Source organism: Tiliqua scincoides, chromosome 4 (assembly GCF_035046505.1).
Source record: "Tiliqua scincoides isolate rTilSci1 chromosome 4, rTilSci1.hap2, whole genome shotgun sequence".
Taxonomy (NCBI): Eukaryota; Metazoa; Chordata; class Lepidosauria; order Squamata; family Scincidae; genus Tiliqua; species Tiliqua scincoides.
This window is the reverse complement of record NC_089824.1, coordinates 54,471,389-54,498,404: the sequence shown is the minus strand read 5'-3', so window position 1 is coordinate 54,498,404 and position 27,016 is coordinate 54,471,389. Positions and strand designations below refer to the sequence as shown.

General features: G+C 42.8%; 1 protein-coding gene across 1 annotated transcript in view; it reads left to right on the top strand.

Annotated features, from left to right (window-relative positions):
• Positions 1–23,223, top strand: part of LAMA3 (laminin subunit alpha 3) — a 146,154-nt gene extending 122,931 nt beyond the window's left edge. The window contains exons 63-78 of the mRNA XM_066623036.1: positions 562–709; positions 2,502–2,612; positions 3,977–4,098; positions 5,436–5,556; positions 6,732–6,872; positions 7,668–7,798; positions 9,855–9,986; positions 12,713–12,848; positions 14,833–15,002; positions 16,897–17,086; positions 18,273–18,413; positions 19,936–20,095; positions 20,630–20,760; positions 21,367–21,460; positions 22,418–22,537; positions 23,078–23,223. Coding sequence (XP_066479133.1) covers positions 562–709; positions 2,502–2,612; positions 3,977–4,098; positions 5,436–5,556; positions 6,732–6,872; positions 7,668–7,798; positions 9,855–9,986; positions 12,713–12,848; positions 14,833–15,002; positions 16,897–17,086; positions 18,273–18,413; positions 19,936–20,095; positions 20,630–20,760; positions 21,367–21,460; positions 22,418–22,537; positions 23,078–23,223 — 2,194 coding nt within the window. The remainder of the gene's footprint in view (positions 1–561; positions 710–2,501; positions 2,613–3,976; positions 4,099–5,435; positions 5,557–6,731; positions 6,873–7,667; positions 7,799–9,854; positions 9,987–12,712; positions 12,849–14,832; positions 15,003–16,896; positions 17,087–18,272; positions 18,414–19,935; positions 20,096–20,629; positions 20,761–21,366; positions 21,461–22,417; positions 22,538–23,077) is intronic.
• The last annotated feature ends 3,793 nt before the right edge of the window (positions 23,224–27,016 follow it).

The window sequence follows — 27,016 nt, the reverse complement described above, 5'->3', positions numbered from 1 at the left end:
GAAAAATGAGTCTTGACTTGAGTCTATTTGAGTCACAAGTCTTTTCATAGTTACTGCCACGGGTCTTGAGTCAACCCCAAGTCACTGGCATGCATGACTCAAGTTTCCCATGAGTTGCAAAAAACCATGTCAAGTCCAAGTCTCAGACATGAGTTCCCATCCCTCAAAATTACATGTGAAAAAGCATCTTGAGGAACACAGAAAACTGGAGAAAAAGTAAAACAGTCTCTATCCACCCACTCAGAATTATGGAGTTTCATAATTCCTTCCTTAAGGAAAGAATCTACATCTAACATAGTATGAGCCTTAGAGCTGTGTGATTCTGGACACTGCAACAATTAAAAAGAAAGAAAGAAAAAAGAAAAGAACAGGTGCATCAAAATTAATCCGAGATCCAAGGTTGTTTTTTTTTTTTCAATATAGGTTTCCCTTTGATGACCTCAAATTCAAAAATTTCATTTCCTGAAAGTTTTGCTTTTTTAAAAAACTGTATTTATTAATTTATTGAATTGTGCCCATAGGATAACAGTAGTTCTGATTTGTAACATTTCCCTGTTACAGATACCGGCAGCAGTCTACTGAGAAATATTTTGAAGGCACAGGCTATGCGCGCATTGATGCTCCTGTTCAAAGTAAACGTTTCTTACGATATGAGCAAACTATTCAAACCACTTCAGATGAAGGATTGGTGTTTTTTGCAGAAAAGCAGGTAATGTTGTTCTTGGGGCAATCTGGGGGGGAAAGTATTTTCCAAGCACTGTGAAATAATCTTATTTTTGAGTGCTGTTGGATTCTACATGGCAATAACTTTACTACAGTTCTACAACATTCTGAAAATATTGAGGAGCAAGTATGCAAAGACTGAGTGCATACTATATCGCTAATAATATTGCTTTAACTTTAATATTTACTTCTCTTCAATAAAGAAATGGACTCCTAGCCCAATTCTATCCTTCATTTGTGACAATGAACTCATGTTCCATTATTGCAAATGCAGCAACACCCCCGCAAACAACTCTTCATTGCTGGGAGCTTCAGAGCTGCCAATTCAAAGGGTGGTCAGCTTTGCCTCCCCACAGCTGCAGAGCCTGACCTGTAGCAACACAAGTAGGCTGAAAGAAAAGGCAGTCATGGGCAGGGAGAAGGCAGTGGGCTGCATTCTTACAGCAGTGACTTGCGCCAGAATCTTATCCCTGATTCTCTGGACCTGTAGGCAACCTTCAGTCATGAAAGACTATGGTATCGCGCTCTGAATGGTGGTTCTGGAACAGCGTCTAGTGTGGCTGAAAAGGCCGATTCGGGAGTGACAATCCCTTCCACACCAGGAGCAAGTGCAGTCTGTCCCTGGTCTGTCTCCCTGGCTATGGGCCTTCCTTCTTTGCCTCAGACTGTTGGCAAAGTGTCTCTTCAAACTGGGAAAGGCCATGCTGCACAGCCTGCCTCCAAGTGGGCCGCTCAGAGGCCAGGGTTTCCCACCTGCTGAGGTCCACTCCTAAGGCCTTCAGATCCCTCTTGCAGATGTCCTTGTATCGTAGCTGTGGTCTACCTGTAGGGCCAATATACCCCCTTTCTCTCCTCAGACTTACACCAGCTACATAGCTGCCGTAGGTCTGAGGAGATCCATAGATGGCCAGTAGGCCTACCACGAGTTAAGTAAAAAAGTTTTTTTACTTACCTCTGCATAGCCTTGTGTGCTCCCTGAAGCCTGTCTTGTGTGCTCCCTGGGGCATTTTATGGGCCACTGTGAGATATAGGAAGCTGGACTAGATGGGCGTATGGCCTGATCCAGCGGGGCTGTTCTTATGTTCTTATGCCTTCTGGTCACCTGTCACCCCCACCATAGCTTGGTGGCATGGCTTTTTTGGTGTGGCTGCATGCTATGGTGTGGCGGGGGATAGGATTGGGCTGTCAAAGTAATTGTGTCTGAAAGATCTTATATTTGTCTAATTTTTCAGCCCAGGACATATGTGTAGTTCATTGAAAGAAGCCTATTCATGATCCATTTAAATGCCCACATTCTTTCAACAAGATTATTTCGATGTCTGCAGTGGGCTCTGAGGCTTGAGCGCCCATGGTAGTCTTAGGGTCCAGAAGTTGCTGTAGGTCATAAACTTAGGACCCAATCTCAGGCTCTGAGTTTCCCAGTTCAATCTTTGAAATTCTCTGACAGTAGGACTCTAAATGGCTAGTGAAAGAAGCAGGAAGCTTGTTTCACAAAGCAATAAATATGCCGTACTTTGATTCAGTATAGCTTCATTCTGCTGAAAAGGAGAAAACTAGTAGAGGAAGACTAGACCATTGGAATTCTTTTGCTGGATTCTGAGATATTGCTCAGTACCGTCTTCATGTGTACCTTCTTTCTGATAGCACTGAGAATGGAAAGCACACTTTCTTTAAACACTAAAATTCTAGGGAGTACTGTACAGAACACAAGACATTTGCACAATTTATATAAATGTATCTATTAATGTTATATAATACATTATCTTTTTTAATTACAGGACAATTTTATTAGTTTGAGGATTGAAAAAGACTATATAGTACTTAGATACAAAGTTAATTCACAACCTCCAAAAGAAATAAGAACTGAAATTAATAGAATGGATCAACGAGTAAGTCTTTGAAAAAAGTATATATAATGTGTTATAAATGATGAGTTTATGTATGTCATACATTCAGACATATTTTGAAAACAAATATTTCAAGCTCGCATCTTCTAGCTTTTTTTTTTGGTCAAAGATTGTCCTTATCTAGAGGTATAGAAATTATTTTTAAAAACAGGACAACATTTCTGAAGTACATCTTTTGTTTTAAAAGTGAATCTGTGAAACCACTGCATCATTTGTAAATGTGTTCCTTGAAATTAGTAACTTCCAAATAATAAACACTCATGTGTCCAGGGGCTTCACATTTGTTTTGGTGAGCAGGAAATTCTCTTCAAGTAGGGAGAAATACATAGTATACGCCAGTTTGTAGAGATACTTCTACCATATGATCCAGCTCAGCACAATTAGTGCTACATACACATCCTGGCCCTTACAAAGTACATCCACATACTTGCTTTAAAAATAGGTTTAGCAGTGCCAACATTCAGTTTTAAAACTATCCAGGAAGGAGAGGAGGAGCCAAGATGCGCACACAGTATGAACATGCACATTGGTAATTGTGTGGGGCTGGATGGGTGGTATTGTCCAAACCGGCCCTGTCCTTTCACAGGCATTTTCAAATGCACACGTGAATGTTTTTCTCAAAGAAAAGAACTGGAAGCAATCTTCAGGCAGTCGGAAACTCTGTATTTACAATGAGCAAACTCTTTCATCCTTCTACTGTCCCTTCTAGAAGGACAATTAAAACACTTTGTCTTACCAGATTTTCTCATCATTCTCTTGCTAGCTCAACCTGCTTCCTGCAAGACATATTGTACATTTTTTTCCATAACAATGTGGACGCTTCATTGTTTGAATGTGGTGTCAACCTCTTTAAAAATCGAATAGCTCAAAAGCTCCATATATTTGGAATGAATTAATACCATGCATTTAGGAGTAGACTGTTAAGATCCTGAGCGAGTGTTAAAACCATCTTGAAACTGAAGGAGGGGAAATGAAGTCTGTAGATTTAAATTCCATAAATCTTTTTCTCAACACCTACCTTTTTAGCTTCTTCAAATTAATATAGCATTACACGCTGGAATGCTGCTAATGATTCGATGTTGCTTGTAAAATGCATTATCCAGAGAAATGATGAGTAGAACCATATCTCTTACTTTACAGTTATACAAATGAGTAGCTATACTACACACTGTATTTTCCTATAAACTGTGCTAAATTCTCTTACATTTCTGCACCTGATCCTGCTTGAGGGCTGTTCGTGTCAGATGTAGCTCCAGCAATAAATGCAGTTGTTTAAGAGGTTAAAAAAGAAATTGCTTATTGTATGTTTCTTTTGGTTAATGTTAAGTCTGCTTTATCCATTTCAGGTTTCGCTAACTATTTTGGAAGATAAATATATTTTGAATACTAAGCAGACAGACAAACTTCCAGCTACATTTTTCTTTGATTCATATTACTTGGGTGGAATCCCAGTGTCTTTAAGAGAACGGTGAGTCACTATAATCTTGATAATGAGAACTAATCTCCAAAGGGGAAAAAAATTCTACTGCCTTATGTAGGACCCGCTAAATGGAGAAAGTGGTGGGGCTTCAGCCTTCTTTACAATCCTGTTAGTCTCACCTGAACACTTACTGGTGCAGCAACTTTGCCTGACAGCTCCTCCAGAACCAAATCTGATCAGGCCCTTACAATTTGTGACCTGCCGATCTAAATACAGCCTATTAACTATGTATGGCGCCAGGATGCTGGGGCCTTGCAGTAGTCCTGCAGTCAGCATTTCTTGTTGCACCTGTTCTCCTCTAATGATATACTGAGTGCTATCACTGCATCAGGCCATGGGAACCATGTTAGGTAGTGGATCTGTTGCCCACTACCTGACCAGACGAACCTCTGGTTCCACCCCTGCATATCTTGGCAAGCAGTTGTTTGGCTTCTAGGGACTGAAAGAGAGATATTTTTCTGCCAGTTCTTTAGGAGACATTCAGCCCCATCCTGAGCTACCTGGCGCCCAGGGCAGCAGCTGCACCAAAATAGCTGCCACGGCATCCTGAGCACACTGGGCAGCCACCAGTGGCTCCTGATGCTTCCTCAGGGGAAGGGGACCTTTAGCCGGTGCAGAGTGAAGCAGTCCCATGTCAGGCCAAGAGGCCTGATGCAGGGCGTTGGATCAGGTGGAGCTGAGCTCCACTGGTCCCGCCCCCCTTCCCCGCTCCCTCCCCTGCCATGCCTTATTCCCACCCTTCCCCACCTCAGAATGCCTCCCCCCATGCCCCGATTTATCTCTTTGCTGCCTGGAGCTTCTCACAGAATGCTGGGTGGTGGCTGGCTGGCATCCGACCGGCACGGGCCCAGTGTGGGCTCGCACTGAGCCTGCTCCGGTGCTAACTGCCACAAGCATGCTTTAAGGCACATTTGTGACAGTGTACGCCAATGATGAGCTGGTTTGTGTTCTTTGGGATTGGGCCCAAAGTCTCTCCTGATTGATCAAGGGAAGGTAGGTCTAAGCAGCACATAAAAACTGGGTTGATCTGCAGAGTAGAGTGATGAGATGGAAAGGCAGGCTGGGGTAGAAAATCAAGTTGGAGACCATAGCAAGTCCAGGAGTCTAGAAGGTTGAAAGTGGGGATTGAAACAAAGAGGCAAGGGAGAAAAAAATGGGAGTTTATTCTGGTGCAGCTGGTTAACTGGCAATATATGGAAGATAAATAAAAGGTAGAAGGCAGTTTGTATACCACAACCAAAACTGATGATAATTACTTTAAAGAAAGTAGGAGTGGAGAATAATAACGTTTAAAAGTCAATTCATTTATTTATTTCTGGAAACAGCTTTGATATATCCACACCTCCATTTCATGGGTGTATGAGGAGTGTGACAACTTCCTTTGAGGCTTCCCCCACTTTCTCTGAAACTGTTGGTGTCAGCAGGAAATGCCCAGAGGACTGGAAGGTAGTTTATTTGTTGGCTTATTTATTTTTCACATTTTTATACCGCCCTTCCTCCAAAGCGCTCAGGGCCCAGTACACAGCTGCTCCTTTTGTCCTCACAACAACCCTGTGAGGTAGGTGAGGCTGAAAGGAAGTGACTGGCCCAAGGTCAACCAGGAAGCTTCATGACTGGGGGGGGGGATTTGAACCTGCATCTTCCAGGTCTAAGTCCACCTCCCAAACCGCTACACCACCCTGACACCACCATTACTTCTTCCTTAGATACAGACCACTAAGGTAATTCATGTCACATCAATTGCTTTCCATTAGTAAAAGATACAGTTAAAAAGTTTCACAAAGTGAAGACATGTAGAACTTCCCTGCAATGAGACATGTGCCACATGACCTCTAGAGCTCACAGATCTGGCCACATGTGAGATTCATTAATCCCACTTTGGATATTTGGGCACTCATGACCAAAAGCAGTAGACTCTACTGCCACTATGAGGACAAAACCAGGTAGAGAGAGTCTATCCTTGAAAAGTTCCCAGTTGTGTAGTGAAGTACCCAAGTACATATCTTTAGCAAAAATTACAAACAGGCAATTATAGATAAATTAAGCACGTTTAAAGCAAATGAAAACTCCTAATGTGTGTTAACTCACTGGTCCCTAGCTAGATGGAAGATTAGCAAAAGGTAGAAGGCAGCTTTCTCAGGGCACCACTATGTCTCTTTGGCACATGTTGAGGCTGATGGAACTGACAATGCAGCAATACATCCCATATTGGTAGTACAGAATACACCCAAGCATCCTTGGCTTGACCTAGGATTGACCTTAAGAAACTTAGGTTCAGTGATGTTATAAGCCCATCCAATTGGGTGGTTTACAACTACCTGGGCATTCCTATCTGCTAATTAAGCTTTGGATGCCCAACTGATGGTCATGTGCAAATCCCAGATGGTGAGCTGGTGAAGGGCTCTTGAAGAACTCAGATGAGGAACACAGGCAATCACCAACTACATGCTTGGCCATGCAGTCCTTCTGCAATGGTGCTATTTAGCAGTTTCAAAGTGAAACAGATGGGGAAAAGGAAGAGTGAAAGGAGCGATCCTATTACAGGAGAAGCAAATAAAATAGGAGTGAGACTTGTTCTTCTACATAAGAGAACTAAATTCATTATTCATTTGTATGTTTAGCTTGTAAGAACTGCAACTTTTTCCAAGGATGGAGTACTTGGTTTGAGTGATGAGGGTTTCCCATTTCCCAATGATTTCCAAGTCAGCTTTGGCTTTCAGACATTGGACCTTGATGGAACATTATTCAACTACAATCTACGGGTATGAACAATGCATTTTGTTTTGCTTTTTGCTCAAATATCATCTGATAAGCTTGCTACCAAACCTGCAATCCTCATGATGAAATTTTATTTTGTGGTCAGTTTCGTTGTATGTTATATGAACCACTTATTGATTTATTTCTATGTAAGCCACTTTGTGAGCTACCTTGTTGAAAAGTGGTATATAAATATTCTTAATATAATATTCTTACAGCCCAATCCTAACCTGCACTGGAACAGGCAGGCTGAATGGCCTGTGCTGTATCTAGCACAGGTTAGGAGGTGACTGGAGGGCAACTAGGGGTAAGAGGATATTTTTTCCCTTGCCCCAAGTAATGCCCCAGCCACCCCTATGGGGCTGCTCAAATCTGCACTAGCAAAAATTGCTGGCACAGATCTGAGCACCCCATGTAAGGCTGATTGGGACAGTAGTGGGGGTTAAGGTACAACTTGTGCTGTCACAGCCGGTACCAGTTCCCCTCCTGGGCCCAATTCACCTCTCAGGTCACTCTCCCCCCACCCTGAAATGTCCTCTCCTGACCCCTGAAATGCCCTCCTGCCACCCTTTCCCACCCTCTGCTTCAGCCTGCCTGGGCCGGCACAAACTTATCCCATCTGGCATGGGTCTGGCATCCATGGGCCAGTACAGGCCTCTGCACCAGCCCAGCCAGCACTAGAGGAGACATAAATGTACTTTACAGCACATTCACGACACTCTTGGGCCAGCACAAGAGGCCTGCACCAGCTTAATGGAACATTAAGATTACGCTCTTAATAACGTATGTTTTCTTTTTAGCCTGATGTGCTTACCATCCTCCTGAGAAATGGCTCTATAATCATAAGGTTAACTGATGAAGAAAGCCAGCCTAGCAAGAGATATGAAGATGGTTCAATGCATTATGTAACAGTAATGAAACAAGATGATATGTAAGTCCAATACTTCATTTGATTACGGTACAGAATGAAAGCTTTGTTAAGAGAAATGACACCATAGCCTTAGTGCTTGACTTATGTTTTAAGGATCTACAGAACTGAAACTGCCATCAGTGGACGTGGATCCTCAGAGTCAATAGATGCTTTATTTACAGGCTCAGTGTGGAATGTTCCTCACAGTTCTGCTCTTGAATATCACAGCATTATTTATGATAAAACCTAAAACAGTGGTTTGGATCCCAAGATGCTGTACATGAGCAGAATGATGCTTTCACTTGGGTGGGGCAAGGCAGGGAACCAGTTCCACTGATTCCCTCGTTCTCCTGTTCCACATCCCATGCTGTTCTGGAGGGACTCCCAACCACCAGGAACAGATTTGCAGAGAATTCAGGAGTTGCTTCAAAAAGAGGAGCAAAAAAATCTGGTTCCATGAATGGAACTCTGCTCATAGTAATTATAATTGAAGCTTGTATTACTTCTGTAGTGCTTTACTTCTGTGTGCTTTTTCTGTGCTTGGTAAGCCATTTCTGCAAACAGTTTCTCCTTGTTAGGCCAGGATCAAGTGCACTGCACTTCAAAGGAAATGGGGTGGGGAGGGGAGTAGGATTGGGAGAGCTCTCCTCTGCTCCATCCTGAACTCTGTGTTGGGCCGGAAGACCTGTCAGGGAGTCTCTGAAGTCTGTGCTGGCAAAATAGACGGTGCAGACTTGAAAAGCCCCATCGTGGGGTTTAGGTCTTTCCGTGGGGGACAGGACGGGACAAAAGTCCCCTTCCCCTGAGGAAACCTCCAGCTGCTTCCTGGCACCTGCTGGATATAGGGGTAGCCGCTTTGGAACCGCTGTTCCAGCAAGCGTTGGAAAGCTTAGGATTGGGCTGCCCACTGACACTTTCCAAATCCCATTGTATGGGCCACATGGAAAGAGAACAGAGCCTGGATAAATCCTTCCCTTGTCTATAGAAAATGCTGGACTTTTCATGGGTAGTGCAAATTCATAAGGCAGGAGGAACAGTGTTGCCATGCAACCTCCTTACAGTCATGCCTCCAAGAATGGCTTCCTTTAGTGCTGACCTTTACAGTGCTCTTTGTCCCAGTGTGCTTGACAGCCATTCTAACCAAATGGGAAGAGTGCCTTCTGGGCCAATCAGCACCCACTTCCTGCCTGTTAGATAAACAATGTCTCCAACAGCATTGACTCATGCAGCATTTGACTCTTGGTAAACATATCCACTGCGCTATCTGAAGTATTGCTGTACAGTGTATCATTTCCCGTAGGGTTTGAAAAAGAACAATTCCACTGAGGTCGCTTCAACTGCACCAGTAATTGAATGAATCAAGTGTTTTCCTTCCAAAATTTATTAGGAAAGCAAGGCTGTGCTTGAAACAATCATATACTTACTCAGGGTACCGTGCGTTGTGGATAGAAGATTAGCATGCAGTACAATTAGGGTCTTTTTGGTAGTCAGTATTAAGAATGTCTTCCACCCAGGGGCTAAGGGTACAATCCTAACCAACTTTCCAGCACCAAGGTAAGGGCAATGCAACTCTGAGGTAAGGGAACAAACATTGCCTTACCTTGAAGAGGCCTCCATGACTGACCCCCCAACTGCAGGATGCAGCACATGCCCCACTGGCACAACTATACCAGTGTTGGAAAGTTGGTTAGGATTGCGCCCTAATTTGGCTAAATTGCTTGCCTCCTTTTGGAGACAGGCAAAAATATTGTTATTCCTTCTGTTAACTGACAGTGCAGTCCTATGCGTGTCTGTTCAGAAGTAAATGCGTTTGAGCTCAGTGGGAGTAACTCCCAAGAAAGTGTGGATAGGATTGCAGCTTGAGACTGAGATTCAAATATATCTGCTGCTGCTGTTTTCAACCTGTTTTACTGTGTACAGGGTTTCTGATTTTAATTTTTGTTAGTAATAGTTGTGTTTTGTGCTGTAAAATGTTTTGGAAACAATAGTTAAAATATGATGTAAGTAAATAAATGTTTAGATGACTTGGTGGTTCTGCTTTGAAAATTCACTCTGACTTGTGTTACTCTTGCTCCAGGCTAAAGCTGCTGGTTGATGATGTGCTTGATTCAGAAATATTTGGAACTCTTGGAAGAAAATCATTGAATCAACCGATAGTGCTGGGTGGGGATAAATTCGAAGGATGCATTTCCAATGTCTTCATACAAAGGTATACTTAATTCACAATGTCAATATACATAATGGATTTACTGGGGCAGGGTCATGCACAGTTTCAAAAATGTAGAGGAGGAATCCTTTGCAAACCCCATAATGTTTTTCATGAGCAATATGGAATCATGATGCTTCCAGCTGATGCCTTTGGATACATGTCAGAAATGGAACATCTGCACACGTGAACAAGTGGAACTTCAAAGGACAACCTGCAGTTCCTGAAAAAGAAGTTGCCATATTTGTGCAGGGTTTTGTACATCTTTCTGCTATGTTCACTGTCATAAGAACATAAGAACATAAGAACAGCCCCACTGGATCAGGCCATAGGTCCATCTAGTCCAGCTTCCTGTATCTCACAGCGGCCCACCAAATGCCCCAGGGAGCACACCAGATAACAAGAGACCTCATCCTGGTGCCCTCCCTTGCATCTGGCATTCTGACATAACCCATTTCTAAAATCAGGAGGTTGTGCATACACATCATGGCTTGTACCCCATAATGGATTTTTCCTCCAGAAACTTGTCCAATCCCCTTTTAAAGGCGTCTAGGCTAGACGCCATCACCACATCCTGTGGCAAGGAGTTCCACAGACCGACCACACGCTGAGTAAAGAAATATTTTCTTTTGTCTGTCCTAACCCGCCCAACACTCAATTTTAGTGGATGTCCCCTGGTTCTGGTATTATGTGAGAGTGTAAAGAGCATCTCCCTATCTACTCTGTCCATCCCCTGCATAATTTTGTATGTCTCAATCATGTCCCCCCTCAGGCGTCTCTTTTCTAGGCTGAAGAGGCCCAAACGCCGTAGCCTTTCCTCATAAGGAAGGTGCCCCAGCCCCATAATCATCTTAGTCGCTCTCTTTTGCACCTTTTCCATTTCCACTATGTCTTTTTTGAGATGCGGCGACCAGAACTGGACACAATACTCCAGGTGTGGCCTTACCATAGATTTGTACAACGGCATTATAATACTAGCCGTTTTGTTCTCAATACCCTTCCTAACGATCCCAAGCATAGAATTGGCCTTCTTCACTGCCGCCGCACATTGGGTCGACACTTTTATCGACCTGTCCACCACCACCCCAAGATCTCTCTCCTGATCTGTCACAGACAGCTCAGAACCCATCAGCCTATATCTAAAGTTTTGATTTTTTGCCCCAATGTGCATGACTTTACACTTACTGACATTGAAGCGCATCTGCCATTTTGCTGCCCATTCTGCCAGTCTGGAGAGATCCTTCTGGAGCTCCTCACAATCACTTCTGGTCTTCACCACTCAGAAAAGTTTGGTGTCGTCTGCAAACTTAGCCACTTCACTGCTCACCCCTGTCTCCAGGTCATTTATGAAGAGGTTGAAAAGCACCGGTCCCAGGACAGATCCTTGGGGCACACTGCTTTTCACCTCTCTCCATTGTGAAAATTGCCCATTGACACCCACTCTCTGCTTCCTGGCCTCCAACCAGTTCTCAATCCATGAGAGGACCTGTCCTCTAATTCCCTGACTGTGGAGTTTTTTCAGTAGTCTTTGGTGAGGGACCATGTCAAACGCCTTCTGAAAGTCCAGATATATAATGTCCACGGGTTCTCCCACATCCACATGCCTATTGACCTTTTCAAAGAATTCTATAAGGTTCATGAGGCAAGACTTACCCTTACAGAAGCCATGCTGACTCTCCCTCAGCAAGGCCTGTTCGTCTGCCTGCACTCATCCTGCTGTTCATCTAGTTTGCAGGATGTGGTGACGGCATCTGGCCTGGATGCCTTTAAAAGAGGATTGGACAAGTTTCTGGAAGAAAAATCCATTATGGGTTATAAGCCATGATGTGTATGTTCAACCTCCTGATTTTAGAAATGGGCTATGTGAGATGCAAGGGAGGCCACCAGGATGCAGGTCTCTTGTTATCTGGTGTGCTCCCTGGGGCATTTGGTGGGCCGCTGTGAGATACAGGAAGCTGGACTAGGTGGGCCTATGGCCTGATCCAGTGGGGCTGTTCTTATGTTCTTATGTCTTATGCTATGGACTACCGTGGAATTGACGTGTGATGGCACAGTGTGATGTGGAGGGACTGTACGAGCAGCTTATATTTACCAGAGTTCCTCCCAAACATGTGGACATACCATTATGATACTGTTTAGCAACCCCTATGATTAACCCCTGCTAATTGGGTAAGAGGCACTTTTTCAAGTGGGTGCTCCTTTTTTTAGCAGGGGGAGAGTAACTGGCCCACCTCACCCCAGCACTGTCTGTTCTAGTGGCTGTCTGCTGGTATTCCTTGGCATCTTTTTAGATTGTGAGCCCTTTTGGGACAGGGAGCCATTTAGTTATTTGATTTTTCTCTGTAAACCGCTTTGTGAACGTTCAGTTGAAAAGCGGTATATAAATACTGTTAATATATAAATAATATAAATATGGGTCTGTCTACCTGCTCGTGTCTCTGAACGCCCAATCTGATATATATAGTCTGGCACACTTGTAGGTGGCATTTCTATTAGCACTTCGTGCATATGCAAAATATGTTCATCCTCTGGAAGGACTGAATGTAACTGTGCCCAGAGTTTAGCATCCATAAACAGGCAAAGCTAAGCATTGGCAAATTTCACTGAACAGAAGTTTTGCCTTTTTCATTCAATGGTGCTTCTCCTTAGGTGCATGTTTTCCTTAGCTAGCATGACTTTTACAAAGTAGTACACTCTTACATCCCTTTCTCTTCTTATTTCTGTTCCAGGACAGGACAGTTTCCTCAAGTTCAAGATCTAACTAAATATACTGAGAAAACTGATGTGTCCTTAGGCTCCTGTATGATAAAGAAGCAACCAAAGCTGATGCTGCTGAAGGAATTCACAAGTGCTTATCATCCCAAGGTTTGGACTCTGCAATTCTGTAAAGGCAGGACTAGTCCCATATCTATGGAACCAGAAAAATCTAACTTCTGTTATGTTACCTAGTCTGACCAATACGGCCTATATCAACTTTATTTTAAACCATATTTGGAATGCTTAGTCGTGGCTTGGTGCAAAATTTGAATATTTTTTATGGACAGATGAAGAGTTTAAGGATCATAGAATATTGTGAAGTGTGACCCAGTCATCATTCATGGGCATTTGAAGAATTGAAAATAAAAAATCTCCAATAGGATTGAAAAGCACAACAAAGAGTCTCTCCTCTCTCCAGAACTAATCTGGGACTGAGGCCTAGAACACATTTTATAATCACCATGGGATGCCTCCAGCACTGCTCGACCTCCCCCCATAAGAACTTCCAGTCTTGTCCATGATGTTTAAAAACACATACTGTATGAATCAGTCAGTGATTACATTGTGATTTTCAATGCCCTGCTTTCCTGCCCACCACAGGAAGGCATGTAATGAAGACCTGGAACATGATGGTTACTGAAGCATGAATGGTTGGACAAGGAAGATTCACTACGGCAGAGGTTTTTAGACTGGGGTGTTGTGACGCCCCAGCCTGAAGGCCCTGGCCTTGGCCCCCTTAAGGTGCAGGGGCAGGGAGGAGGCTGCAAAGTGATCTCCAGGATCACGGTGCTCAGGGGGGCTGCAGGGACTGGGATGCACTCACCAGTCCCTGCAACATCATCCTGGGGGTGCGGGGAGCCCTGTGCGAGCGCCTGCAGAGCTCCCCAGCTGGTTAGAAGTGAAAGTGGAACAAGAAATGGGTAAGAAACTAGAGACAATGAATAGGAACCTGGGAACTGCGCTCAATGCAAGTGTCTTCTTCATGACAGAAGCTGAAACTATAGTTTAAGCCTGTAATTCTCATTTCTGCCCAGCTTACAGGTATGCACATTTGAGCCCTGTTGCGTATATGCAGCGTTGGACAGAAATGGCTTAAGAATGCTCAAACTTCTGTTTTTCCCCCCATAACTATTTAATCAAAGTTACCTGGAAGTCACGACTGACCTGAAAATCCTGCCTGTAGTTCCAGATCTATTGGGACAGCCTGATCTATGTAGTGGGGAATGGAAATATATTCTACATATGCTTAGATGCATTTCCTCTCCCCCAGTTTCAGAAATTGAGCAGCAAGCATTAAAAGCATTAATGCTTTTAATTAATTTAATTTAATTAATTTAATTAAAAGCATTAAAAATTGGGAACTTGACTCATATTCAGTCATGTTCTACTAAGAATCTCTTTTTGGGGGATGAATCTTAAAATTCATTCATAATAATAAAAATGAGCAGCCAATTCACAAACCTGACTTTAACTGATCTGTTGATTTGGGGTTTAGTTTCTAAAAAGGTTAGTTAAAATTAGTTGAAATTTTGTTCCAGTATTTTCACTGGTTGGAAATAAAAGCTCTGAGAACCTTATAATCCAGTCCTATGTCAGAAGCCTACAGCTGCAATCCTATATACATGTTCGTTGGAGTAAGTCCATTAAACACAATGAGACTTACTTCTGAGTAGACATGCATAAGTTTGTGCTGTTTCATAACCCCTTCTTCGTACCTTTATAACAATATTTATTTGCAAAGTGAACGTTTCTAAATTTATTTTAAAATGAGTTTGCAGAATGGCTGGGTAATATAATCACAAATACCATATAGAAAACGGAGAGGAGAATAGCATCTTCATTTGAAAAACCTCAAGTTGTGATTCAGTGGTTTTTGAAGCATAGGTCTAAAAATATCCTTGTAGATCTATGACGGAAGCTAGGAGAGGAGAAACAAGGTGCAGATTGTCAGACAGGGTGAGTGAGAAATGAATGCACAGAGTCCTCACAAGGAAATATGTAAACCATGACTCTTTTTTTCAACATAATATCCGCTTAACTTAAAATTATTCAGAGCAGTGTCCGTACTGAAGATTTAAATTTTCTCTTGCAGTTACAGAACAAAAAATTCATATCCTACTTGACGGATGCAGGCATGCGGCAAAACAGAAAGGGCTGTCCTTTACACGCTCCGTTAAATTTTCTCACTGGAGCTTATCACTTTGGCAATACTCCAGGCACTCATTTGTTGTTTATGGCTTCCCAGACATCACAAAGAGACAGGTAATTGGATTAATTTTCATCTTGCTGTCAGCATTTGATTTTCCTTCAAGGTGTCTAAAACTTTGTGAGGTGCTTAGGATTGGATTCCGAAGGACATATTTTATACTGTACAAATACAGTAAAAGATGTAATATCAAGCATGCACAGGGAATAGGGGATGCTGGTTACTCCAATGTGCCAGTTTCAAAGCTTTTATCATCTCCAGGGTTCCCTCTGCTTCCTCCTTACCTGACAAGCCTCCCTCTACTGTGTCTCTCCTACCTTCCTTTGCAAAGGCCCTCTAGGAACGGAGACACTTCCATTCTTATGAGGCCCTTGTCTAGAAGGAATGTCTCCAAGGAAAGGGAACAGAGAGATACTGCAAAAGTCAAGGGGATTTGTTTGGGAAGGTTTTTCTTGGGCCTCCAAAAATAGAAGAGAAAAAAAATAGCCCAACCCAAAAACGCACTGTAGCAGTCTCCAGATCAGGACATTTGCTGGTGTGATGGCATGAGGTGCTCCTGGGTGACAAGCAATCATTGTGAAGTTGGGTCATGCCTATAAGGCACCAGTTACTGGGCAGAACATCACACATTCCAGTAAACAGTATTTGTCCAATGAGGAATTTTAGCTGGTTTTATTTATGTAAATGTCTGAACTAGTACATTTCAGGACTTTGGATTTTGCCTGGAAATTTTAATTTTTAAAAATCAAAAATTGTGACATTTTGAGAGGAAGGCGCTGTTTTACTCTGCCATCTTGCCCATCTCACCCTTTTTAAGGGTGGTCCTCTTCGTGCAGTTTCCCATGGCCTCGTGTATGGGGCCACCCATGGATATGTCAGGTTTCTGTTAGCCTGAGTCAAGGTTGGCAAGGTCTTCTTGTGTCAAAAATGGTCCTGAATTTTTGGAAAAAGAGATTTCCCTCATGGGGGGGGAGGGGATCCTAACTGCACGTGAAAAGATACAAATGGAAAGATACAAATGCCTATATCCAAAAAAGCCTATGACATTGGTTCATTCTTTCCATGGAGCATGTTTCTCATTGAGAAGCTTCCTGTCCTTGTTCTTGTGGCCCCCAGAGTTGTAGTGTATGCGGAGGGGGGGGGGGAATGAGGCTTGACCTGCCTCTGCTGGGTGTCTTGCACTGGGGTGATTGACTGAACTTGCAGGTGGATACCCAAGAGCTCCTTTCCCTGGTTCTGAACAGAAAGATTGTCTTGGGAAACCTCCCAGCCAGTCCCTGCAAAATGAATTTATATTGTTTCTTGGATCTTCCTGCTTGGAGTCGGGGGGGGGGAGCCCACTTTTTCAAATGGGGTTGCCGTTTGGTAATACCACTTCCTGCTCTCTGCTTCAGTGATTTACTATGTCTGTGCCTGAGGGTGGGGGTGGGGGTGATTGGTAGTTATTTACTGCCACCACAAGAGGCTGAGGAAACAAGGTGAGGGAAGCTGACTGGGTGACCTAGGCTGTATCCTAACCCCCATCCTGAGCAGTTCAGCATTACACTGGGCTGCTTGGATTTGCAATAGTAATTTTGCAATTAATTTTGCAAATTTGCTGGTAATTTGCTGGTGCAGATTCAAGTACCCCCATTGAGGTGGTTGCTGCTCTACCCAGGTTTAGGGGAAACAAATCCCCTTACTCGAAGTTCAGTGGCAGCTACCGCCTACTCTCATGCTGGATATAGCACAGGCCAGTCAACTTCCCTGTTCCAGTGCAGGATAGGATTGGGCTGCTAGACTTTTAGGATGCTGAGATAGCAAAGAAGCCTCTGGAGGGTTAAAAGTGTCTAAAAATAGGAGAACTGGGAGTTCTTCACATTGGTATTGAGATAAATAATAATTGTCTATCTAGAGCAACTTCAAATGTTGTTTCATCTTCCCTTTTTTGTTCTTTTGTGATCATTCAAGGTCCCATTTTGCCATTGATATACGGACATCATCATCTAGAGGACTGATCTTCTTCATGGGCAACAAGTTGGAGGGCAGATTCATGGCTCTTTACCTTACAAAGGGACGTTATGTCTTTTTACTTGGCATGGATGGGAGGAAGATAAAAATCAAAAGCAAAGCCAAATACAATGATGGGCAGTGGCATACTGTGAGTATGACTTCAGTTAAAGATTACAGCCCTTTGTTAACCTAGGAAGGCACTTTCTGCTGTCATTCTTGCCCATCTGCAGACTATTCTCTGAAGGATGGAGGTGGGGCTTCCGTTTTACCTCACCTACCATCTTCAGCTGTGATGGCAACTGTGCCTATCCAGAGGCAGAGCAATTACAGTTCTCTCATTGTGACAATCCTAGGTTTGACCATTAGAGTGTCTGACTAGGACCTGGAGGACCTAGGCAGTGCTGGAATATATGGAAGCACAGGTGGGGCCTCGGTATCCACAGGAGATCTGTACTTGGACCCCCCGCGGATAAGGAAAATCACAGATAATCAAATTCAGGTTCTTCAGCCCCTTTAGCCCTCCGAAGGGGCCTGGAGCTGTGCTCTGGTGCCCTCTGGAGGGCTTTCTGAAGCCCGCAGAGGCAGCACACATTTGCCCGTTGTCTCTCCGGGCTTCAGAATGGCTGTTTTGGCCAAAAAAATGCCGCGTTGAGTTTCCAGTCCTCAGAATGCCTTATATGACATTAAAATGTCACTTCCAGTTTGCCTCAACCGGAAATCGTGGTGTTTTGTTTTTCCCCCTGAAATGGCCATTCTGAAGCCCGCAGAGGTAGCGAGCAGATGTGAGCTCCATCTGCAGGCTTCCGAAAGCCCTCTGGAGGTGAGTGGAGTGCAGCTATGGTCACTTTCAGAGGCTTCAGGTGGGGGTCCACATTTGGGCCAGATCTACAGATGTAAAATCTGCAGATAAACAGTCCCCACCTGTATTCTACCACTCAACATATGTGCAAAAAAATTGCAGAATGTGGTGATGGGCATTGGACATAGGATACAATTTATTGGGGAAAAACTTTTTTTTCTTTTTTAAGTCATTTCTGCCCAATATTACATATACACAACAGGGACCAAATATGTGCACCTGTGGACTGGGCAAAAGTGGGTTAAAAAGTTTCTAGCCCTCATCACTGCAGTTATATTTGAAAGCATGTGAGCAACACCTAGTGAAATCCCAGAAGCCAAAGATATATTGAATGCTAAACTTCAAAATCTTTCAAAGCTTAGTTCTGTCATCACTTATATAATGGTGTTAGCTATTTTAATTCAGCATTAATACTCTGTGCTGCTTAGTCTTTTTGTGATGCCTGTATTCAGGATTATGCTTGTCTCTTGAAAAGGTGGCATTCAGCAGAACTGAAAATAAAGTACGTCTTGTAGTTGATGGTTTGAAAGCTCGAGAAGGAAATGTACCAAGTAATTATTCTGCCAAGACTGAGTCACCAATCTATCTAGGAGGCGTGCCTTCCTTAAAAGTGCAGGTAAAAAACCAAGGTTTATTTTGCTGATGTGAATTCTCTTTGAACAGAACATCCACATTTGTGCTTTCATCCCAATGTACTGCTAAGCCAAAGGGCAGGTAACACTTTTCCCCCCTATTTTAGCTGTAAGTAAATGAATGAGAACCCAAGTGTGGCAGGCACGTCGCCTTCTAGCTTGACTCCCCCTGGAAAATGTAGATGGGAATACAGAAGTAGATCCCAGTTCGTAACTTGAGTAATTCTGTTCAGGAATCTGCATGGGTACACAATAGTTTCATGGACATCAAAGCTACAACTAAGCTGTTAACCGAGCACTACCACTTTTTAATTGTATCATCAGGGAAACAGCTTCTGCACAAATCCTACCCTTGCAGGGATTTTCCAGTGTGGTGTTTGCAGAGTCAACATTGAGCATTTTCTTTCTTGTATTTTTGCTTTACATGTTCAGTGCACAGGCACTGCCAAGTATATTTTCACACATGGTTTGTTGACCATAAAGTTGTCAGAGGTGAGACCCAGGCGCTCCTGTATTCCATCTATGTTCCCTTCTAGATCAGTGCTCTAGCAGCCTATTTCCCTACAACCCTTCCTTCTTTCCCATGGAGAGTAAATTTCTTACATTTACACTTTCATCCCTATCTGGCTATCAACCTAGCTCAAAAAGGAAAAGGAGGCATTTAGTGGTTTTGTTACAAAGAATAAATATATACCTAAATTACCAAGTATGGAATAATATATTGCAAGTCTCTGAGAGGTTTGGCCTACCCAACCTTAAAAAGGCACAAGGCTAAATGCAAAAGAAACCTTGGGATAGCTCAGAGTGAATCTAGGAACCATGGGTACTGCTCTCCTACCCAAGACTTAGTCCAGCATTTTGGTTAGTTAGACCACCCATGCTTATGAACTGTATGCATTTAAGTGGTTGCCTGTTCAAAGGCTAGATAGGATCCCCTCGTCTGCTGTTGGTCAGAGAGAGTTCATTGCTTCACACTGTTTGGTGTGGGTAGGTTGTGTCATTCAGATCACAGCTGCCAGTGGCAGTGTGGGTAAGGGAGAAGAGCAACAACCTAGTTTGGTGAGCCCTGAGAAATACTCCAAGAGAGGACTATCTAAGCAACCCCTTGAGGTTACACCATGCAAGTGAATTGAAGGTAACTCCCGTAGGCCCAACTTGCATTACACCTCCAAAGGCTGCTCCACTTGAGGGTAATGATGATGTTGTGCACCTCCTTGACCTTATGCACCGAAATGAGTTTGGAAAGAACAGCAGGGTCAGGCATTGGCTGGTCTGCTCCTTGAAGACTGGGTGGCACTGCCAAGTGTGTGGGGAAGCTAGTCCTTACTGGGCTTCAGGTTTTTATTTTATTATTGCCCATGCTGCTGAGGGGTGATATTAGGTCAAGTCATTTTTTAAGTAAATGTGTGGCCCCTTGAACCAGTCTGATTGTAAAACCAAAAACTGTGGTTTTACTTGGTGTGGGGGCAAGTGATGTAATTATTTATGCTGAATGTGCATTTTCAGAACATTCCAGGAAAGAGTTTTGTGGGTTGCCTGAAAAACTTCAATGTGGGGGGAAAACCTGTACATTCTTACTATCAGAACAGTGGTGTTCTGCCATGTTTGGATAACACTTTGGAGGAAGGAGTCTCTTTCTTCAATGAAGGTGGACATATAGTCCTTGGTGAGTATTGTAGGAGTTACCGGTTCTTATCAAAAGTGTTGCATCATATTCTAACGGAGAACTCTTGCCATGCATAGTCTTACTCAGTCATTTTAAATGACCGTGAGTAGGGGATCTACACGTTTCTGAGGGGCAGATCCAGCTGTGCAGAGAAGTTAGCAAGTTTGGAAAGACTGGAGCAGCAGGATGTCAGGCAGTTCCAAGACTAACATCTTGGTCTGGAGCCAAACTAAGCCCTTCTGTTCACTCTTGGCCTGGTTACCTATCCTAGGTTCCACCCCGTCTTGCATAAATTGAAATCTTTAAAGGGATTGCCCCAGTGTGTTGAACTTTGCTCTCCTGTGTAGCTTGGTTAAATCTAGTTAGTTACACTGTCTTGCAGGGGAGGTTGTGCAGAGGAAGAGATCCTTTCAGATGAGACAGTATCCCTCCCCCTTCTGTTGAACAACTATGCAGAGAGCCCCTAAATGTGCATGAAACTGAGTTCATATTTTTGATATGCTCTTTAATATATTAATTATTTTCATTATCTAGAAAAAGCTTTTTTGATGAGCACGGAATATAGGATTGTATTTTCTATTCGTCCAAGAAGCTTAACTGGTATTTTAATCCATACTGGCAGCAAACAAAGGAACTATTTAACTGTTTACATGGAAGGCGGCATGGTAGGTTTTTCCTTCCCCTAAACTACTTGGTTGAGAAGGGGCGAACATGGGAGAAAGAGAGTGTGGGATCTATTTATCTGCAGTTTGTAGAGTTCTGTTACAATACTGTGTGACAAAGAGACAACAAAAACTTCTGTTAGAAAGATAGGTGTTTGACTCCCAGTGGTTAATGAGAACCATTAGATAGTACAAAAGAAACTAACTGCGGTATGAGACTGTCTGGAGGAGGCAAAATCTGCCCCTCATCCCAGATATAGGTGTCCCTAGACCCCAGGGTATGTCATACTTCTCAGTACACTCCTTTACTTTCTCACCATTGCAGGCCAGCAGGCAGTAAAATTGGCTTCCCCTGTACCTAGAATTCTCATGCAGATATTTGCTTTCTACTTGAGTGATAGTGCACAGAATACAAATAGCCCTCTCTTACCATTTCGGAGACAGAATGCTGTTCTTCTAGACCATAGCAATTTGACTTTCATAAATAAGATGGCTGTCCCTAAAAATTGCAAAATTAATCAAGCTCAGCAAAACTCATAGTAGCATACTCTTGTGCCTGCGTTGTTATCTTTTTGTTACTTGTCATTTAAAAAATACCTGTTTTCACAGCTCACTGCTTCTGGAAATAGTGGCACTGGAGAATTCACAATGACAGTCACACCTCAGCAGTCTCTGTGTGATGGCAAATGGCACTCCATATCAGGTACCTTGCAATCTTTAGAGACTGGATAAGGAGAGAGTCAGGCATAGTTGAGCTCCCAAATGAATGCTCTTTCCTTTTTTAATAAGTACAACTCTGTTTTTGTGCATCTTTATTAACATCCTTTAAATGCACAATGGGATTTTTATCCATTTAAGGTTTATCTGTATCTCTGGTTGTTTATTTTTCTGTTGTATGAATTCTGACTAAAACATGCCATGGCTACTATCCATAAATCAGTTTATTCTGATCTATCCTAGAACAGTCTCATAGGTTTCAGTGAGATTTCAGCAAGATAGTTCTGGAATTAAGTGGGTTGTAGTCTACTCAAATAGATTCATTGCATACTTTTAAACTGTCTAGAGACTAGTCATTTTCTGGTGTGCTTTTATCACTGGAATAAGAAAGAACTAGTGCTACAGATCACATTCCTGCACAAAAATGCAAGTAGAAGTCCGCTTCCCTACACAATACAGTGGAGCTACATGTAATGTTAAGCCCAATGGCCCCTTCTCCATTGGAATCCATGATGAGAGATGATGTTGAGAATCCTTCCCATCAGCTTGTTTCCCCTGAGATTCTCCCCACCTCCTATGATGTGGCTTCCTCAACTGCAATGTTCCTGACCCATGTTTGTAAGGGAAGCACAGATCTGAAATCCCAGCAGTGTTAAATCATCATGCAGAGGGAGAGTTTCAAGGGGGGAAAGGACTGACCATGAAAAGGTTGACAGACTAATGCAACACTTGTAGTGTAACATGCAGTTTGGCCTTATGGCCAGGATACTATATAAATATTACATTTGTCCAATGAAGAAAATGGTGGTCTCAAAGAGGAGGGGACAAAATATTTTGGGTTATGTAGTCAAGGAGAATGGAACGCAAGGCTGAAAAGCCTTTGCTGTAACTTCCAGTGACCAGTGCCTTGGGTAGAAATACTGATTGATTGATCCGTTTACAGTAACCCGGAAGCAGGACGTTATTCATCTAGAAGCCGATACACAGAGTAACTACACTACTGAACTATCAACAATATTTTCCCTTGGTTCTGCACAACCGCTTTATTTTGGAAGAGTTCCAGGTAGGAGTCTCTTATTCGTTAATGTTTAATTATTGCTACTTTGGTTTGCTTTGCAAGTGTGTGTACAAAGCAGGCAGTACCTTTTATATGGAAAAGTTGCACTCAGTTGAGGAAAGTAAAGCTTGTATGCCATTTTTGGTGAAGGGCAGGACTTTGCCTCTCATTCTCATATGAAGATGCATGCATGCTCACACAGAGTGCACAGTTGCTAGAGGTTTCCTTGAAACTGTGATTTTCAGGAATGCTCTATAACATCAAGATTTTTGTTACATTTTTTTGGTTACATCTTAGTGGACAGCCCTGTTAATCATCCAGATTATTTTACACAACAGGAATTGATGGTGACTGCCATTCTGATGCTTAGAATCTCCTTCCTATTCTAATTGCCATGGAGAGAAATGAAAATTATGCATCTTGAATGGGACCTTGAATATTATTTCATTTCTGTTTTCTGTCATAAAGAGATACTGAAGAACATTCATCCGAGCCACACATCTGCTTGCTACAGTTCTTTATTTAGCCCCCTTTCTTCTTTTGCAGTTCATTTGGAAACACCATGGCTTCCTGTTCAAGATGTGTTCCTTGGCTGTCTGAAGGATGTTAAAATCAATGACAGGCCTGTCTTGGTCAGCAAAATTTCAGACATTCACGGTGTTATCAGCTTGCAAGGATGTCCTGTCAATTAGCTGTCTAACTTGGATCTCCTCAGGATGGTCAAATCACCTAGCGTACTGTATGAATTGCCACAATATGGTTTCATCTCCTCTTGGCCCTGTGTTATTCTTGCTGCTTGTGTCCAGCATGGTTCAAGGATGTACATTTTTTTTTCAGAATTGTAAATGATGCTGCCATTGTTAGGCTCTTTGTGAAATGTCATTTATTTGCAATGTACAAACCACTATGTGCCATAGTGCCATATGAAATACAGAATGGTCGTGTTTTATATGTATTGTAATATAATCTGGAGAGATTCTGTTCTCAGCCACAGTGAGCATAACTAGAGCAATTGCATTGACACAGCATCCCAGTCCTGAGGCTTCTGACAAGAGAAGCTCTGCCCAAATTAGAATTGGATGATTTTTGGATTGCAGGCAGAATATAACCTTGTAGACAGAACTTTATAAAAATAGAAAATGTTTGATTGCTGAACAAGTTCTTTCATACTGAAGTGTGCATTACATAATGACAAATATATATAAATGGAGTATGAAGCACTTTACAAAGAGTGGTAACTCGGAGGTGACAGTCTGAAGAGGTTTATGACCAAATAAATGCAATCTGCTTTTTAAAAAATCTCCTTTTTGTTATTGTACTAATCACTTATGGTTACATTTTCATCAGCTTTAATTTTTTTAAAAATAAGAATAGGGTATATGATTTTAGGCCTGTGATCTTCCCTCAAAACATTTAATACGTATAGACAATTTTATATGTTATAATTGTGGTTCAGCAGCATGTCTGTATACAGATGCAAGTGTCCGTAGCTCAAATGGTGAGGTCCGTGGCTCAGATGTGGACTGTGGCTGGGTGGTGTCAGCACCAGTCCTTTCACTTCTCTCGACCCTGCGCCTTCAATGCCCTGCTCAGTCAAAGGAACCAACTGGCCATGCTGTGTCTGCACAAGCAGCAGACATGGAACAAGCCCAGCATAAGGCACTGCAAGATGAGGGTGATAGAGAGAGGAACAAGTCTCTACCTCAGAAACAGCAAGAAGAAAAACTGCTGCTCAGCTGTGTCGGGGGGGGGGTAGAATGGACTGAAAATAGGACAAGAAGTGGGCCGCTTTGGAGGCAGGACTAAAAGACATCACGCACACGGGGTACCTGGGCTGTGGGTGCCCTGCCTTGAGTCCAGCAGCAGCAATTCACTTCTCTTCCTCCCACCATGCAGGAGTAGTAGGCCAGGTTTCCGACTGCAGTTATTAAGACAAATAAAGCACACTTTTCCCATTTTTTCCCCTTGAATGAATACGTTCATGGTATATTTTCTCTGCTCACCCCCATCCCAAGCACTGCACTGCCACTGTTTTCCCCCTCTTTCTTTGTCCTTTCGTTATATTTGGTTTTCTGGCATTACGTCATACATCTTTAGAAAATGGAATTGCGCCCCCTCCCCAAATCAAACAATGTTTGGGGATGGACTCCTCAACAATGAGTAAAAAGCACATCCAAAAGCATTAATGTGAGTTGATTTTGTATTACTCATTATTAATACTATTACTCCTGCACCCTGTTCAACCCCCCTTCCCACCCTGTCCCGCTGTCAGCACATGCAGGATGGCTTCAGCCTTCCTTCTGGTGTACAGGCCCTCTGCACTGTGGTTTACAGTGCTTTTGTGACAGCCAGCACCAATGGAATAGGCCAGCAGCATCACTAGGGTTTACGTCACCCAGTGCTGGAGGCGAGCACCTCATCCCCATGATGGACTTCTTCCCATGCAGTGAGGCAAAAACCTGGGTGGTGTGCATGGTGATGTACTATCGCCCTACCCCCACTGGTTTTTTTGGCCTTTTGATAGAATAGAGATATTTCAAAGTGTTTTCTTTCATTGCATTCTGCTGTAAATTATGCATCAAATGGTATATAACATAATGGTATTATTCCTACAAACAGCAATTTTGGTCACTAGTGGTGTGCCCCCCCCCCCCCGATATCAAACACCTTACTGGTTCCATGCTGTGTCATAATAACATCTCATTTGCTCTTTGAACAATCAGTCTTATTGGTCCATTTTGAATTATGAAAATGTACTTTTTTGTTACATAAGACAGTTGCGTTTTTGTTTTCTGGTTTCTAGGCCATAATTTTTGATATAATTGTGATATTTCACTCTGGTTCTTTTCATTGCATTCTGCTGCAAATTACGTATCAAATGGTATATAACATGATGGTATTATTCCTACAAACCACGATTTTAGCGTGTGACTCACCCTCTGCACATCACCCGGTGTGGGTCACAGCCCCACCGCATCCTCTGGTGATGCCACTGGAATACACATTCTGCCAGCTCAGGCCTTTGTTAGGATTGGGCCATAAGGCTGCAATCAAAGCTTACTTCTACTCTGTGGGATTTCTCCATACATAACTACAGGTTTGGACTGTGCATCATAAGCAAAGTTTGATAGTATGCTAAGCCAACTCACCACCACAGTTCACAAATTATGTGGGCCAAAAGTCCAGAACCCCACCCTCCCCCAAAGTGGTTTAAATCTCATGTTCAATGGTTCCCAGTGACCAGTGGGTCACAGCACAATTTTTGATGGGTTTTGCAACTGACAAGGCAGATTAGGCTATGTGCATCAAGGGTTCTTGCTACTTGACCTGCTTGCTTACAACCTGCTACTTGAGGGGAGCACTGCTGCCCAATCACCATTATAGCCACAGAGGCTTGAGCGGCTGGTAAAGTGAAACTCTTTTTTTAGATGGGTCCCAATGCTAAAAAGTTTGGGAACCACTATAATCTAGTCAACATGTTCTAACTAGATGAGGTCAGGATTTCTGCACCATGGCTCTCCTTTCTGCAGTGCTCTACTTCTTAAGATGGGAAGACAAAACACAAATATATGTGTGCCCATTTCCCATTGAGGTTATAATACATTTAATTAGTTAGAAATAGCTGTTGTCTTACTGGTAGCTGTTCCTATATGTAGATATGTTGTTGAGGGAGGAAGAGGCAAATTGAATTAGTCAGGCATCAACTAATTATACAGAATATTTACTTTTATTTAACAAATAACTAATTCACATAGCTGTTACAGAGGCAGAAATTTGAGAGAAAGTTTGAATTAGTTTTGGCATAAGCTATGGTTCAGTACCTTGAGGCAAGGGAAGATATTACAATGTTACTTAAAGAACTGCAGCTATAGATATATGCAACATAAACCTGTTTTTGTTTTTTTTAATTCTGCATTAATGGCTGGACTGTTGTTTCAATTTTCTTTTAACATTTTAATCAATACTGAGATGTTTACCCCATCAGAGCTCCTATTCTGTTTGTGTACATGTCCTTATGTCTATACCACGTTTCCACATACAGAATCATAAACCCTTGATACGGTAAAGACATGCACCCAGAGCTACCCTTATATAAATCAAGCCCAATTCATACCTCAATTAATAGTATAATTGGATTGCTGTCATGTAGACAGGAAACTGAATGGTGCCAGTGTGGAATCCTAATACTTTTTACCCCCCTCCTGATGTACAAATTATATGCAGACCCTTTTGCCACTCTTTGCTACATTGAAGCACCCCCACAGGAGATGCAAATATTACTTGCTATCAAAAAGGACAATGGATTTCACATACTGCAAGCTCATCAGTTATATGTACAAGTGCACACACACATCATGCCATGACTGATTAGGCAGTCAGGGCTAGTACATCCATGAGGCCAACGGAATGGTCACCACAGGATGCAGACCCGGAGGGGGGCGGGGCCAGAGGCAACTGAATGGCCATGCTTTTCTGAGCTCTTGA